Source organism: Myxine glutinosa, chromosome 13 (assembly GCF_964187855.1).
Source record: "Myxine glutinosa chromosome 13, kmMyxGlut1.1, whole genome shotgun sequence".
NCBI classification, from domain to species: Eukaryota; Metazoa; Chordata; class Myxini; order Myxiniformes; family Myxinidae; genus Myxine; species Myxine glutinosa.
In genome coordinates, this window is record NC_136273.1 from 1,087,951 (window position 1) to 1,105,033 (window position 17,083).

General features: G+C 46.6%; 1 protein-coding gene across 1 annotated transcript in view; it reads right to left on the reverse strand.

Moving 5' to 3' along the window:
- Positions 1-17,083, reverse strand: part of LOC137438501 (sulfhydryl oxidase 2) — a 147,448-nt gene that overhangs the window by 77,905 nt on the left and 52,460 nt on the right. Inside the window, exon 2 of the mRNA XM_068133593.2 lies at positions 4,720-4,820. Within this exon, the coding sequence (XP_067989694.1) occupies positions 4,720-4,820 (101 nt within the window). The remainder of the gene's footprint in view (positions 1-4,719; positions 4,821-17,083) is intronic.

The window sequence follows — 17,083 nt, forward strand, 5'->3', positions numbered from 1 at the left end:
GCAGGAAAGGATGGGGGAGGGGGGAGGAGGGGAGACAAAGCCAAGAGATGTTAACATAACTAAGGGCTGTCCATTATTTATCCACCTTTTCAATATTTTAACTCTTTGCAACGATCCTAAACTACAAATAGGCATCCAATTGTTTACCTGAAAGCACAACATCCAGCGGGCCATCGACATGAACCTTTATATGCAGGGATGGATTCAGGAGACCCAGCATGATTTTTGTTGTGCTATACCTAACTATGTTAAATATTTGTTTTTCTTTGCATGAGCCTCCTTGTATGCTCCTATAATTTAGTTACAAATAATTTGGTGGTGTAAATATAAAAACAAATTCATTCAGGTTTGAGGGAATAGTTCGACTAGTTGGTACCCAGAGTATCTCGGGAAGTGACGGCAGTGATTTGCACTTCCTCAAAGCTCAGTGGATGCATTAAGTGTTTGTCTTGTCAGTATGTCCGTCCGTCCGTGTGTGAGTGTGCTCAATTACGAGCCCTCGACCATGTGTAAAAACAAGACCGAAAGCGTAACAGCGGCGTAGCCGGGCTTGTAAAATATTATAAAGCACAAACACACATGATTAGCTTTTTAAACAGTCGCTAATGCTGTTTGTAACATTAAGCAAAGAAATTTGGAGGAATCCCGACATCAATGAGGGAAGTTTTACAAACAGAACTGAGGGAAGATCTACTGTAATCTATATACCCCACAAGGATTGGGTTAATAACATGCTGTCAAAAAACTGAGGCGAATTCCTTACTTCTGCAGTTGTTAGTACCGTACACCACTTATCATCGATTCATAAACCATACACGCTTCAATCCATCAGCTTTGTATTTACAACATTGGGATTAAAGTGTTATGGTCATATTTACTCTATTATTATTATTACTATTACGAAAACGATACTACTGAAACGATACACTACTGTATTAAGAAACCTGGGCTTAATTTGTCTGTAACGGGCCGAAGGGTAGGCATGAAGCCTAAGGCCTTTACCTAAGGCCTGTACATTTTTGTTGGAAGAGCCGTAACGCCAATACTTTCGATATTTGTTGATCATTTTAACAATTGGTTTGTTTGTGTTTCACACTGAATGAACTTGTACGTTTGATGCTTGGAGCACGTCCTTCGACTTCTGGAAAGCTGCTTGTTGTGTAGTACCCCAATTCCATGAGACTCCTTTCTTCAGCAGGTGATAAAGAGGACCCAAAACATTGGATATGTTTGGGATGTAGCGGCTGTAGTATTGTAGCATGCCGAGGTAGGCCTTCAGTTCCGTCATGTCTCTTGGAGCTGGTGCATCCTTGATCGCTCAGACTTTATCCTTGGTTGGATGTAGGACTTGAGCGCCAATTCTGTGGACCAGGTATGTTACTGATGGTGCCATGAACTCACACTTGTCGAGCCTTAAACGGAGGCCGGAGTCCGATAGCTTTTTCAAGACTCCCTCTAGGTTGTGTAGATGCTCGGCTTCTATTGAACCGGTGACCAGGATATCATCCTGATAAACCGCAACGTGCCGTTCTGCAGCAAACAAACTGTCCGTACAATGCTGATATATCCCTGGGGCAGACTTCACCCCAAAACTCAGTCGGTGGTATTTGTACAGGCCACGGTACATGTTGATCGTCAGGTATTTCTTCGATTCTTCCTCGAGAAGAAGTTGAAGATATGCTGACTTAAGGTCGAGTTTGCTGAAAGTTCGGCCTCCACTCAACTTAGCGTACAGATCATCAATCCATGGGATTGGATAGTTGTCTAGTGCTGAACATCTGTTGACTGTCATTTTATGGTCACCACAAAGACGAATAGACTGATCAGCTTTGACAACGGGGACAACAGGTGCAGCCCAATTTGAGTATCGAACTGGCTCAATGATCCCAAGTTCCTGGAGTTGATCGAGCTCTTTGTCAACCTTTTCGCGCAGAGCAAAAGGAACTGGTCGAGCTTGCAGAAAATTGGTTTAGCATCTTTGTCAATGTTGAGTTTAGCGGAGTAACCCCGCAAAGTACCGAGCTCATCGTTGAAGATGTCTGGATATCTGGCCACGACTGCTTCAAGTAGTTTTGATGCATTGGTTGCATGAAATTGATGAATCTGCTTCCAGGTGAGTTCAATTACCTCCAACCAGTTCCTACCGAGTAATGATGCTCCATCACCTGGGATGACGATCAGGGTTAGGTTGAACTTACGATTGCCATAAGTCACGTTAACGTCACAAGTTCCACAGGGTTTGATCTGTTCACCGGTGTAGGTAGAGAGCAGATGGGACGTCCGGTACAATTTGGGTCGGTGAGGCTCACGCCACAGGTTGTTGAAAGCAGCTCGGCCTCTGAGCGAAACAGTGGCATCAACCAATGACCAAACCAACAACCAAACAACAAATCCAACCAACAATCAACAACCAAACAGCGGCAATTCATTGTCAACCTCCATTTCCAAACGTCGATTGTTGATACCAACTAGAGCCAGTAGAGGTTCTGCTCTGTTTTAGAGAAGAATTAAATATGTGATGTGCATCGTGCATCTCAGAGGTATCATCAGAAGCAGATGTTGCCTCGTCAGCATACAACTCGGAACCAATTAGGTGTCTTTGTACCAACTGCTTTCACTTTATGTTTGCGGGAGAGACAAGCTGGAGCGATATGGCCACTCTGGCCATACACTCCATCAGCAACAAATACAGCCCAAACAATTGTAAAAAAGACAAAATAAATATATAAAAAGAAATATCCACAAATATACACCAACAACTGGGAGAGTGACAAAACAGCAGGAAAAAAAAAATTGGACAGAGTGGGGATAGACAAAGAAGGCTCATTGGAATGGTGAAGAAGAGGTCAGCTCAACTGAGACAGAGAACAAATCATAATAAATGCCCAAGATCAAGGACACTACACCAATGGATTAAAAAAGATGGCGGGACTGAGCCAGACGGACAAGTGCAGATTCTGCAAGACAGAAACGGGAAGTACTAGTCACCTGGTCTCAGGATGCAAAAAACTATCAGAACAACTTTACACACAACGACACAACAAAGTATTGCAAAGTGATTCATTGGCATATCTGCAAAAATTTAAACATCCCAGAACCAGAAAACTCATGGAAACACGAACCAAGGGCATTAATTTAAAATGAGGACGTCATGCTCACGTACGACCCGTCCCTGGTGTTGGGCTAGCGGCTAGGGTGCCGGCTTAGGATACCTAGGATCCTGGGTTCGAATCCCGGTCAATCGCTGAATTAACGCCAGGGGGGTTGACTCAGCCTGTCATCCTTCCGAGGTCGGCAAATTGAGTACCAGTTCACTGGTAATTCCCTGCTTGTCGTTAAAGGCGGCAAAAAGGGTTGGCGTCAGGAAGGGCATCCGGCCGTAAAACATTGCTTCAAAAAGGGGACCGAAAAACAACAACAACCACAGTTCCCGAAAAAGGCCAACCCCCGCTTGCGGGGAAAAATGGCCTCTAAAGGTGGTTTTTATTTTTTTGTTTTTTTTTTATTTTTTTATGCTCACGTACGACCCGATGATTCCATCGAGCGGGAACATAGAAAACAAAGCATTACGTCCGGACATTGCACTCAGGAACAAAAAGGAAAAGACAGCATTGATGATTCAGATATCAGTACCAGTGATTTTGGCCTAGAGTGGGGATAGACAAAGAAGGCTCATTGGAATGGTGAAGAAGAGGTCAGCTCAACTGGGACAGAGAACAAATCATAATAAATGCCCAAGATTAAGGACACTACACCAATGGATTTAAAAAGATGGCGGGACTGAGCCAGACGGACAAGTGCAGATTCTGCAAGACAGAAACGGGAAGTACTAGTCACCTGGTCTCAGGATGCAAAAAACTATCAGAACAACTTTACACACAACGACAGATAGTACAACAGATAGTAGATAGTACGACAGACAGACACAACGACAGTGATTCAGATATCAGTACCAGCGATTTTGGCCTACATTACACAGAAATCAAGAAAATGAACAAATACCAGGACCTCAAAAATGAGGTCAAGAGATCTTGGATGCTGAAGAGCATTGAAATAGTACCAGTGTTAACTGGAGCAACAACAATGATGAAGAAGAACCTCACTGAGATTTAAAAAAAAAAAACATCCCCAGGAATATTACAACAAATGAACTACAATTGGAGGCAATCCGGGGTTCGGTGACGATACTTAAAACGAGAACTTGGAACAAAACTCTGAAAAAGTTGAACAACTTGGTCCATGAACCATGACCCCTTACAGAAGAGGTGGATGATACTATGGGTCCTTGGGGGACTCCGTTCCACCTCCTGAAACCCGTAAATGGAGATAACAACCAATGACAAATGCTTTTATAATTTTGTAATTATAGAAGATAGATATACCATATCTCACCACCACCAACAGCAGTGGCGCTACATGGTACACACAGAAGATAATTTACATCGTCCACACATTCAGAACTCACGGTGAGCAAATGAAGTCACTACAACCTTTGCCTTATGACCGATAACCCTCTTGGCAAGTTTAGTTGGTCGAAATTGGAGAAGTAACGACCAAATAAAGTCAGACAGATGGATGCCAAATTGCATATTTTAGTGTAATGACAGATTGACAGGGCTCATAGGAGCTCCACTTGGCCAATATTAGTATTGCATTTTTATTGCATTTTGCATTGATCACCGTGGAAAGTTGTTTTGGGGAGGGGAAGACAAAGCGTACCCGAATGCTGGGGTACTGCTTGACACGATATTCCTGGCAGATTTGTCGGTTAGCCCTGTCGGCACAATCCATCGCAGCGAGATTCACCAATGGCCTCCAATCTGAAAAATGCACAAAGACACACGCTCTCTCTGCACATGCTCCATCGAGTCTCCTTAATACCTTTTCTAAATGCATAAGATAGTATTTGGACACAAAGATCTCTACATGCTAACAAAGCAGTTTATTATGCAAGAAAAATGCCAGGAGATTTGCGTTTCCCTCCCTCGTACAAATCCATGGAGAAAATATATAATTTAGCCATGGAACCAGCTCACAACTGCCTGCTGTTTTCAAAAAGTAGCATGGGCCCTTCATACAGCTCCCAAGTGGGTACCAGGGTATTAAGGAGCTGGCATGTGCAGTGCCCTCCATAAGTACTGGAACAGTGAAGTCAAATTCTTTATACTTACTGCCATATCCTCAACAAATTTGGAACATAAATGCAAGGGAAGGTCAGCTTTTATTTCTTGGTATTCCTATGCATAAATGTTTTACCATTTCAGGTAACAATAGCACTTTGTATGTTCAGTCCCCTCATTTTAGGTGAGCACAAGTATTGGTATACAGTGCCGTCAGAAAGTATTCACACCCCTCGACTGTTTCACATTTTGTTGTGTTACAGCTTGAATTTGAAATGGCTTAAATTGAGATTTTTGTCACTGATCTACACATAATACCCCACTAATGTCAAAGTGAAATTGTTTCGCTTGCAAATTTTTGCAACATAATTAAAAAGGAAATACCAGAAATATCTCATTTACATAAGTATTCAACCCCCTGAGTCAATACTTCGTAGTAAGCGCCTTTGGCAGCGATTACAGCTTCGAGTCTTCTTGGGTATGTCTGTATCAGGTTTGCACATCTGGATTTGGAGAGTTTCTCCCATTCTTCCTTGCAGATTTGCTCAAGCTCTGTCAAGTTGGATGGAGATTGTCGGAGAACAGCAATCTTCAAGTCTTCCCACAGATTCTCAATGGCATTCAAGTTTGGACTTTGGCTGGGCCATTCAAGGACTTTCATGTTCTTGTTCTGAAACCATTCCAGTGTTGCTTTGACTGTATGCTTGGGGTCATTGTCCTGTTGGAACATAAATCGTTGCCCCAGCCTCAGGTATTTTAATAATAATAATAATAATAATAATAATAATAATAATAATAATAATAATGCATTTATTTTATATAGCGCTTTTCAGGAAGCCCAAAGACGCTTTGACAGAGTGCAAAACATAATGCATAGCAAAACATAAAAACAATTGCAAAAAAAAGAAGAATCAATAGGGAAATATTCAAAGCACAAAGGAGGGAGAAGGAGAGGAGATAGTCAGGGGTTAGATGCTGTGGGTTAAATGTTGAATGCAGTGTTGAACAGGTGGGTCTTGAGTGATGTTTTGAATGTGGTGAGTGAGGAGGAGTCTCTGATGGTGTGAGGTAGCGAGTTCCAGAGGGTGGAAGCAGCGATGGAGAAGGCCCTGTCCCCCCAGGATCTAAATTTGGTCCGGATGGGGGGGGTCAGGAGGTTGGTACCAGCAGAGCGGAGGTTGCGGGTGGGAGTGTGTCTGGAGAGGAGGTCAGCCAGGTAGGATGGGGCCAGGTTATGGAGGGCTTTGTAGGTCAAGAGGAGGATTTTGTACTGGATTCTCTGGGAGATGGGGAGCCAGTGAAGCTTGTAAAGGACGGGGGTGATGTGGTCACGGGTCCGGGAATGGGTGAGTAGACGGGCAGCGGAGTTCTGAATGTATTGGAGTTTATTGGTGATTGTTGAGGGTGAACCATAAAGGAGGCTATTGCAGTAGTCCAGACGGGAAGTGATGAAGGCGTGGATGAGGGTTTCTGCAGCCACGGAGGAGAGGGATGGACGGAGACGGGCGATGTTTTTCAGGTGAAAGAGGGTGTCTTTGTGATCTGTTTAGTGTATTTGTCGAAGGAGAGGGTTTGGTCAAAGATGATGCCAAGATTCCGGATGTGAGGGGAGGTGGATACTGGGAAACCGTCGATGTTGAGGGCAAAGTTATGGGTGGACTTGGTAAGCGTTTTTGGGCCAATGATGATTATTTCAGATTTATCACAGTTAAGTTTGAGGAAGTTGATTTGAAGCCAGGATTTTATTTCAGTGATGCAGTTTGTCAGGATAGAGTGGGTGGCGGTGGAGATGGACTTGGTGGAGATGAAAAGCTGGATGTCATCGGCGAAGCAGTGGAATTGGAGACCATGACGGCGGATTAAGTGACCGAGGGGGGACAGGTAAAGGATGAAGAGGAGGGGGCCAAGAACTGAACCTTGGGGGACACCTTGGGGGAGGGGAGCAGTGGGGGATTTGCAGTTATTGATGGAGATGAACTGACGTCTGTCAGAGAGGTATGATTTAATCCAAGAGAGGGCAGTGCCGGTAATGTTAAAGGTGGTTTCAAGTCGGGTGAGGAGGATGGTGTGATCGATGGTGTTAAAGGCGGCGCTGAGGTCGAGGAGGATGAGAATGTTGAGGTTGCCAGCGTCAGAGGAGAGGAGAAGGTCGTTGGTGATTTTGAGGAGAGCAGTTTCAGTACTGTGGTTGGAGCGGAATCCGGATTGGAATGTTTCATACAGGTTATTGGCAGAGAGGTGATGTTTGAGTTGAGTGGCTACAGCGCGTTCCAAAACCTTTGACAGAAAGGGTAGGTTGGAGATGGGTCTGAAGTTATTTAGGGTGTCAGGGTTTAGTCCAGGTTTTTTCAGAATGGGGGTAACAGCAGCAATTTTGAGGGATGGTGGGACGATGCCTGTAGACAGGGAGGAGTTTATTGTTGCAATGATAAGTGGAGAGAGAGCAGGAAGGGAGGCCTTGACAAAGCTGGAGGGGATGGGGTCAAGAGTGCAGGTGGCAGTTTTCATTCCGATGAGGAGTTCAGAGAGGTCAGTAGGGGAGACTGGGGAGAATTGAGACAGGGGATGGCAGGATAAGGGGGGGCAGATGGTTTGAGGGGGAGCGGGTGCGGCGGTGGTCAAGCTGTTGTAGATGTTTTCAATTTTGCGTTGGAAGAATGAAAGGAAGGAGATGCAGTTGTCTGTTGTGAATGACTGGGTGGTGGTGTTCAGGGGGCTGAGGAGTTTGTTTATTGTAGAGAAGAGTGCTTTTGGGTTTCCGGAGCCAGAGTGGATAATTTGAGAGTAGTAGGCGGAGCGGGTGCGGGAGAGGGCATCTTTATAGTGTTGTATGTGGTCCTTGTAGGCCTGGGAGTGAACTGTGAGACCTGTTTTATTGCGGAGTCTTTCAAGTTGGCTAGCACGAGTTTTCATCAGGCGGAGTTCAGGGGTAAACCAGGGAGCAGAATGGGTGAAAGAAACCGTTTTGGTTTTTATAGGCGCAAGTTGGTCAAGGCAGGAGGAGAGAGTGTGGTTGTAGTAGTCAGTGAGGTCAGAAGGGGTGTGGAGGTCAACGAAGGGAGAAGTGGACATTTTTTCAGAGAGGGTCGATGAGAATGAGGTAGGTGAAAGAGCGTTTAGCTTACGGAAGTTGATAGTGCGATAATGCCTTGGTGCTGGGGTGGGGATGTTGATGGTCAGAGTGATGGCTAGGTGGTCAGAGAGAGTGAGGTCGGAGCCAGAGAGATGGTGCAAAATTAGTCCAGTAGAGCAGACAAGGTCCAAAATGTGACCACGGTTATGGGTAGGAAAGTTGACATGTTGAGTGAGGTTAAAGCAGGTGAGTAAATCAGTGAAGTCAGTGGTTAGCGTGGAGTCAGTGGAGTCCATGTGGATATTGAAATCACCAAGGAGGAGGATTGAGGGGGAGAGGGAACATAGCTGGGTCAGAAAGTAGGAGAAGTCAGACAGGAATGATGGGTGTGGTTTGGGAGAGCGGTAGACAACAGCCATGACTGACTGTGTGTGACCAGAGAGTTTAAAAGCCAGGTGTTCAAATGATGGAGCAGATGAGATGGAGATGAGGTTGGTCTTGATGTCTTGTCGGTGAATAACGGCAATTCCACCACCTCGGCCCTCCGAGTGTGGTTTATTGATGTAAGAATATCCATTGGGTGTGGTGAGGTTGAGCGTGTAGTAGTCCAGTGGTTGTTGCCAGGTCTCAGTGAGACAGAGAAAGTCCAGTTTATTTTCCAGGATGTAGTCGTTCAGGATGAGGCATTTGTTGAGGGACCGGGTATTGAACAGGGTGAGCTTGATGTTGTTTTGTACGGCGGGTATGAATCCAGGTGATTTGGCCAGGGTTCGCAGACAGGAGGTGCGATTTTGTGCGTTGTTGTGACCAGGTGTGTTGGGACGATGAGGGGAGTGCGCTGAGCCGACCAGAGGATGGGGATGGAGTGACCTGATTGTAAATAAACAAACTTACGACCGGAGCCACGGTGAATGTACCTGGGTCGACGCAGGAGTCCATTCGATTTGATTGCAGAGATGCATGATGGGGTGGAGCGGGTTTTAAGCAGGAGAAGCCTTGCGGCGGAGCATTTTACACTCTGAAGCAGGTTCTCCTCAAGGATTTACCTGTATTTGGCTCCATTCATTGTTCCTTCTATCCTTACAAGTCTCACAGTCGCTGCCGCTGAAACGCTTCCCAATAGCATGATGCTGCCACCACCATGTTTCACAGTATGGACGGTGTTAGATGGGTGAGGAGCTGTGCTCAGCTTCTGCCAGACATAGCACTTTGAATTCAGATGAAAGAGTTCAATTTTCATCTCATCAGACCATATAATCTTTTACCTCATGCTCTCAAAGTCTTTCACGTGCCTTTTTGCAAACTCCAGGAATGTTGTCATGTGCCTTTTTCTCAGGATTTGCTTCCATCTGGCCAAGTAGTGGCTTCACTCACCCATAAAGCCAAGATATTTTTTGAAATGCTGCAGAGACTGTTGTCCTTCCAGCAGGTTCTCCCATCTCAGCAAAGGAACCCTGTAGTTCTGTCAGAATGGTCATTGGGTTCTTGGTCACTTCCCTGACCAACGTCCTTGTTGCCCGGTTGTTCAGTTTGGTCGGATGGCCAGCTCCAGGAAGAGTCTGTGTACTTGCATATTGTTTCATTTCCTAATGATGGAGCTCACTGTGCTCTTTGGAACTTTCAACACTTTAGAAATTGTTTTATCCCCTTCCCCAGATCCATTCCTCCTCATAATTCTATCTCGGAGTTCTACGTACAGTTTCTTGAACTTCATGGTTGAGTTTCTGCTCTGACATGCACTGGCAATTGTGGGACAAACAAACAAACAACAGGAATGTTAAGGCCATTTACCCTACAAGAGCGGAGGTTATCCTTGCGGTCCCCATGACAATCTTCTCCATTTTGCCCTATTTTCTGCATCTCCCCTTGTTAACTCCCTTGCCCGCATTTCTTCTTCGACCATCTTTCGCCAAGGCTTTCTCGGTCTTCCCCATCCTCTACTTCCTTCTACATTCATTTCCATCACTCTGCTCAACCAGTCACTTTCATCCTTCCTCAACACATCACCAAAACATCTCAAACTGTTTCTCTTCACAGCATCCATCACAAGCTCTATTCCCATCATCTTTCGCAATTCATCATTTGTCTTCCTCTCTCTCAACGATACTCCACACATCCACCGAACCATTCGCATTTCCACCCTTTCCAGCCTTCGTTGCTGCTCTACGTTCATTACCCATGCCTCGCTCCCATAAATCATAACACTTCTCACACATGCAGTTGACACCTTTCCCTTCAGCTTCAACGACACTCCCCTCCTCGTCAGCACACCACTCAGTTCCCGAAACTTCTTCCATGCACATCTCACTCCAGCAACCGTTGCCGAGTCTGATCCGACTTCTCCATTCAGCATGTCTCCGAGGGAGCAAAATGTGTTCACACCTTCCAGCTTCACGCCGTCTCCAAGATCCAAATCAACATTTCCTCCATCTGCAGCTCCCTCTGTGCACACCTTACATTTGAATGTAGCTGCCACCCTGGTTAATGACCCTCTTAGACCACTACATTTTTGATGAACCCACTCAGCGCACATTGTACCTTGAATGGAGTTCACTCCGACACCCTTCCTGCACACAGCACACGGCCACTTCCCAGTTCTTTCCACCTCACCACATGCTTTACCACTTGCCATCACCTTTGTTTTTCCGATATTCACCTTCAGACCTTTTGTCTCCATACATTCCTTCCACTTGTTATTTTTCTCCTTCAGTCCATCCATACATTCTGCAATCAACACCAGATCATCTTATTATGGATTCATCACTTCCGTTGTGGTGGTTTTCATCCACTGTAAACATTTCTGATTCCATGTACTATTATTGTTTTCAAAAGATTTATTGTTTTGAACTGTTGTCAAAAGGTGAAAAAGTTAGAGTTAAAAGAAAGCGGAAACCAGATCGGGAACCGGACGACGGAGAGGAAGAAGAGAGAAAAGAAGGCGGAGCTAGTGGAGTCGGACAAGAAGCATAGTTGCTTTGCGGTCCGGAGCGAACGTTGGCGAGCAAGAGTCGCGAGTGAACTTTGGGTTTCCCACGAAAGGGATTCCTGCGACAGAGTTGTTATCGCTGTGACAGATCAACCTGCGTGTCAGGTTTTGCGGTGGATTCTGAAGAGAATCATCATCATGCCATTACGCCACGAGACCGGGCCATCGGCCATTTCGACTCGCGCGCTTTGCGCCTTGCGCAAGGTCTTTGCTTCGCGTATGCCGTTCTCAACGCATTCAGACGTATCTGGTGTGTGTGTGTGTGTGCAACGCGGATTTTGAAGGTCAATCGGAGGTTCGCCGACTGTGAGCCGCGGAACGTCCATACCCGAGGGTGTGATTTCCCAGTCGCCTGGAGGGCGCCTTGTGATTTCCCAGTCGCCTGGAGGGTGCCTTTGCACAGCTTTGGCAGCAGGACTGTAACTGCCAACCCAACGGGATTCTGGTCTCGATTGGACATTGATCTGTCGATCGCTAGAGTGGGTCGACTTTGGCTTGAAGCCCGGGATTAGAGACATTGGGGATGTTCTTGTTTCACTCAATTGGAGCACAGTGAGTTATATATTACAAAACTGATGGTACCATCATAAGATATTGATTGTACTTTTGATTCATATTATTGTTGTACTGTTATTCTTGTGTGATTTTAATACAATATTTATTTGTTGGTAACAATTGGTGTGGCTTCACCATTGATCTTTGACATACAGAATAACACATTTTTCTGCCGTGACTCCTCTCGGGGCTCGGAGGTACACCGTGACCAGGGGGTCGGGGAGGAGCACGTAACAATCTGCATACAAAAACTCCCACGGTAAACCCTCCTTTACGTTCCGAGCCAGCACATCCATCACAGCTACAAATAGTAGTGGACTTAGTACCGACCCCTGATGCACTCCCACCTTCACCTCAAACTCACCACTGTTCCCGTCCTTCGTCCTTACAGCTGTACGCGCTCTTTTGTACATTGCCATCACTACTCTGATCAACCATTCCTCCACTCCAAACTTCCTCAATGCCCATGTCACTACTTCACGTGGAACCCTATCGAATGCTTTCTCCAGATCAACAAACCCAAGAAACAACTTCTTCCTCTTCTCCATGTACTTCTCCTGCAACTGCCTCACAATAAAAAGCACGTCTGTCGTTCCTCTTCCTGGCATAAATCCAAACTGCATTTCGTCAATCTTCACTTTCTTCCTTATCCTCCTCTCCAACACCCTTTCTATTACCTTCATTCCATGCTCCAATAACTTTATCGCTCGATACGAGCCACAGTCAAGAGGGTCACCTTTCCCCTTGTATAGAGGGACGAGGGTACTCAGTTCCCAATCCACTGGAATGCGGCTTTCTTTCACCACCAGATTGCAGATCTCTGTCATTCTCTTCACACCCCAATTTCCCGCTGCCTTCAACATATCTCCCACAACTCCCGTCGGCCCTCCCGCTTTTCTACTCTTCATTGCTTTTATCGCTTCCTCAACTTCCTTCTCGGTTATCTTCTCTGCCGGTCCTAAAACTGGGTTACTCTCTATGTTGCGATCCCATTCATTCTCTGCATTCAACAGTATTTCCATACATCTCTTCCATCTTCCTTTAATTCCATCTGGGTCCACAACGATTTGTCCTACTTCATCCTTCAAGCAACTCACCCCCATCACATCACACCTCTCTTTCAATATCTGCTTTGCAAGCCTGAATACCGCTCTCTGACCCTCTTCCAAATCCAAGCGTTCTCCGAACATTTTTCCTACATGCCTCCTGCGCCTTTGCTACTTCTTTCTTTGCAGCCTTATAACTTTCATGCTCGGCCTTTTCTGCCCCCATACCCTTCGCCTTCTGCCACTCCTTGAACCTCTTCCTCTTCTCGTCAATCTTCTTTCCAACTTCATCATCCCACCACCATGTTTCCGAGTGCCTCGGTGGTCCTTTTGTCCATCCACATGTTAGCCATTAGGGTTTAAACCCCATGACTCAATTGATCATAACATCTGAAATTATATATTGTGCTTCTGAAAACTGATTTGAACTCAGCTGCAGGCAGAGGCGGGTGGACAAAATGTGGTTTCGAGACTCGAGGTGCAGGGTGGATCCTTAGCCCAATAAACAAGTCCTTGAATGTATGTGCCAGACAGTAGATAATATGCTCACCGCCCACGTACAGGGAAAACATGTTGCCAAACGCCTTCTTCACAAAGGGAATAATTAATTATATATCTTTGTAGTTTCTAGTATGTCTCCTAAATTAAGGACGTAACCAACCTTGGAAAGAAATATAGACATTACACATCCTTTGATTGTTGTGTATTCAGCATGTGTATTCAATCATTATCCTATGCTTACATCTTTTTTGTCTAAGTTTGGCCTTCTTCAGGAAGGAACGATGGAAGGTGGGCCTTTACGGCTCAGTTTTGCTTTGTCTTTAGCGCAGATTCTTGTCTGATATTTTGCTATATATGAAATGCCTTTTTGCTTATTTTGTAGTGAGTGCCTTGAGAAATTGCCCGCTGCATGTCAGGCGGTGCATTCTCGAGCCTGGCTCCACACTGTGTGTTTGTAATCGATTTCATTAAACATTGTTGCTCTGATCTTCTTCTTCTTCCTTCCCTTGAGGTCTTCGACCGACAGATCTGGTGTCAGAAGTGGGATCATCCAGGTGTGCAGACGAGGTGGACCCTCACGTTCCAGGTCGGGAAGGAGGCCTGCCGGCACCTAATTTGGGTAAGCATTTTTGCACATCGAAATTGAAAGCCTCCTGCCTTACTTTGGATGTGTGGACCTCTGTCGGCTGTACTACCTGGCTTGTATTCCGAACCATATTTAGTCTAACCAGAGCAGCAGTGGGTAACGAATCGATTATACAGGGCGCCCGAGATAAGGAGGGATACCCTTCAGGTAAGCTTCCTGCGTGGGAAGCAGGTAGACCCATATGTGGGTGATAGATAATAGGTGTTAAGTTACTCCGGCGTGAGAACTGCGTTTAAGGCTAGAGATCGGGGGGCGACCCGATCTTAGGACTACCAGGAGGGATTAACCCAAGAAGGTAGGAAGAATGGGTAATAAGGTAGGAAAGGAGGGAGAGCCGTTGAAGAACACTCCAGCGTTTTACATGAAAAGAGATTATGGGTATGCTGCTTTGCAACCGAGCAAGGCATGGACTATATTGACCGAGGGTTTGAATACGCCTTGGCCAGAGGAAGGGTCATTTGCAATAGACAGGTTAGATGTGCTATATGGGGCTTTAGATGCCCTAGAGAAGAAGAAGAAGAGACTCCCACCTGATTCATGGAAGGTCTATAGTTGGTGGAAGGTGGAGGCCTTGAAGAGACAGGCAGCCTCCAGACAAGCGAGTTTGCGAGGAGAGTTGGGCAAATACCAGGATGAGCGCAAACAGGGTCCAAAGAAGCAGGGTAAACAGATGAAGGCGCTCGCAGCGCAGACAAGTCAGAGGCTAATGGTAGCCCGGATTAATTCCGATGAGAAGGAACAGGATGAGGAAGATGAAATCCCTGTTTCCTACCCCCCCCCCCCCCCCCCATGGTCCAGTCCCAGGATCTAAGGCACGTACCCGACACCAGGGCGCTATAGGGGAAACAAATGGGAGACCCCCTAAAGTTCAAAAGACCCCACAACCATCAGCCCCTCAAGTCGAGGACGATGGAGATAGCGGCACAGACACCCCGGGGTTTCCACCCCCGATAGGTCCAGGTCAGAAAGTATACCCTTCACTAGTGGAGTATCAAGCACCAGTGCAACGTGCGATAGAAACAAAGGGAGTGTTCCCCATGCGATGCGTGGGAATAGACGCAAACGGCGTGGTAGTAAGGGAACGTGTGCCTTGGAAAGAATCTGATTTAACGGCCATGCAAAAGAGGGTTCAGGAAATGTTGATCGACCAACCTTTGGATATAGTAATATTGCTCCGTCACTGGATTACAGAGGATGCCCCGGATTGGAGAGATATTTGTCATTTGGGAGCATCTATATTGCCACCAAAGGTATGGGTAAAGGCTAAAACCCTTTCATTATGGCCAATTAGTGACCCCATGGCTCGGGTGCCACCCATGACCGGAAACGATTGGGTCATTTTGAAAAATCATCTCCTGACCAACATTGGCAATGCGCTCGCGCCACCTGGAGGGCCAGATTGGGGAAAAATTGGGAACATAAAACAGAAAGCAGGAGAGACTATCGGCGACTATCGAGAGAGAATAGAAAAAGCGATAGCTCGATGGGGCGGGTTAGGATTAATCCAAGTCGAGGACCTACCCGCTCCCCTGGTGAACAATTACCTAGTAGAAGGGCTTCGGCCCGCATTAAAAAAACAAGTGCATGCCGTCCTTTTCGGTTGGAAAGGAATGGGGACCAATGAATTATGTACAAAACTCGAACAATGTCCGGGCTCCTCTTTGGAGGAAAAGAAGGAAATTAAAGAAGAAATGTTGCAGATGTTGGTAAGGGAAAAATTGGCCCAGCAACAAGCAACAAAAACAATGGGGAGCAAGAAGAAGAAACAAAAGGGGGCAGAAATAATGGGAAGTGACAGTGAGAGTGAGTCAAGTGATGACGAGACACTCGGTCCGGCACTGCAGGCAGCTGTGATGCAAGTACCCCGGGGACCACAAGGGCCTAGTGGGCCAGGGAATCAGACGTGGAGACAACCCCAACAATCCCAACAACCCCAATGGGCTGCTCCACCATGTTCTGTGCTAGGTCCCCCACCGGCCTATTGGCCACCACAAACACCCATGCCAGGATGGGCACCGCAATGGGGACCCTCCAATATGGGCCCCACCCCATGGGTTACCCCCAATTCGGGCATGCCATACGGGCCTTGTGCCCCAGTCCAACAAATGCCGAGGGGAGGGCAAGGGCGCCCACCTCCCTACAAAGGGGGGCGAAGGCCAAACCAACAGGGGGGTCCAGGACAGGGACCCCCAGGGAGAGGGGCATGCTTTGAATGTGGACAGATGGGCCACTGGAGACGGGATTGTCCAAATTATCCAAGGGGACCACGAGGACCCCAGGGACAGCAAGGGCCGTCATACGGAAACGCCTATTGACGGGACGAATGCGGGCCGCCAAAGGAATGTCCATTGATAACAATGACCCCAGATGAGGAACCGACCTTGACGTTAGATGTAAATGGACAACCACTACAATTCTTAGTGGATACTGGTGCGACTCGCAGTTGTATCAATAAGGGACAACTACCTACTTTGAAACCCACACACAAAAGCGTCCAAATTCAGGGCGTTTCAGGAAAATTAGAAGCTCTCCCCGTATCAAAGGAGACCCGAGTAATGCTCGGACCGCTAGAAGCTAAGCATGCATTTCTCATGACCACTACTGCCCCAACTAATTTACTAGGACGGGATTTGCTGTGTCGATTAGGTTGTAACATTGCGTGCACCAAAGAAGGTGTATACGTCGACGTCGGAGAATCGAACCGCGATTTGTTAATGATGGCATTGCAGCGCGCCAGCCCCACCGTGTATTGGTGGCGGTTGGAGGAAGGGGCTCTAGCAACATGGACTCATGTGATCGACACGATTGGCGCGCAAACGCAAGAAATTCGTGATTGGCTAGAAGAACACCACATAGCCACAAAATTGAAATACAACCCGCCGCATTGCACCGCATGTTATGACGCGACTGGAAGCGATGATTATTATTTAGACATGGTTGCGGCAGCTTTAGGGGAAACCTCTGATCTTCAATTATCACACATATGGATTGGCCGAGAGGGCATTGGGATTACGGTAACCTTGTCGCCGCGCCAGAGATCAAAGGCTAAGTACCCCGAGGGGATGGTAGCGCATGTTACCCTTAGCACCGCCAGAGGATGGCCACCCGAGAGCATTGGATGGATGATGGACCGACTGCGGAAAACGCCAGTAAGGC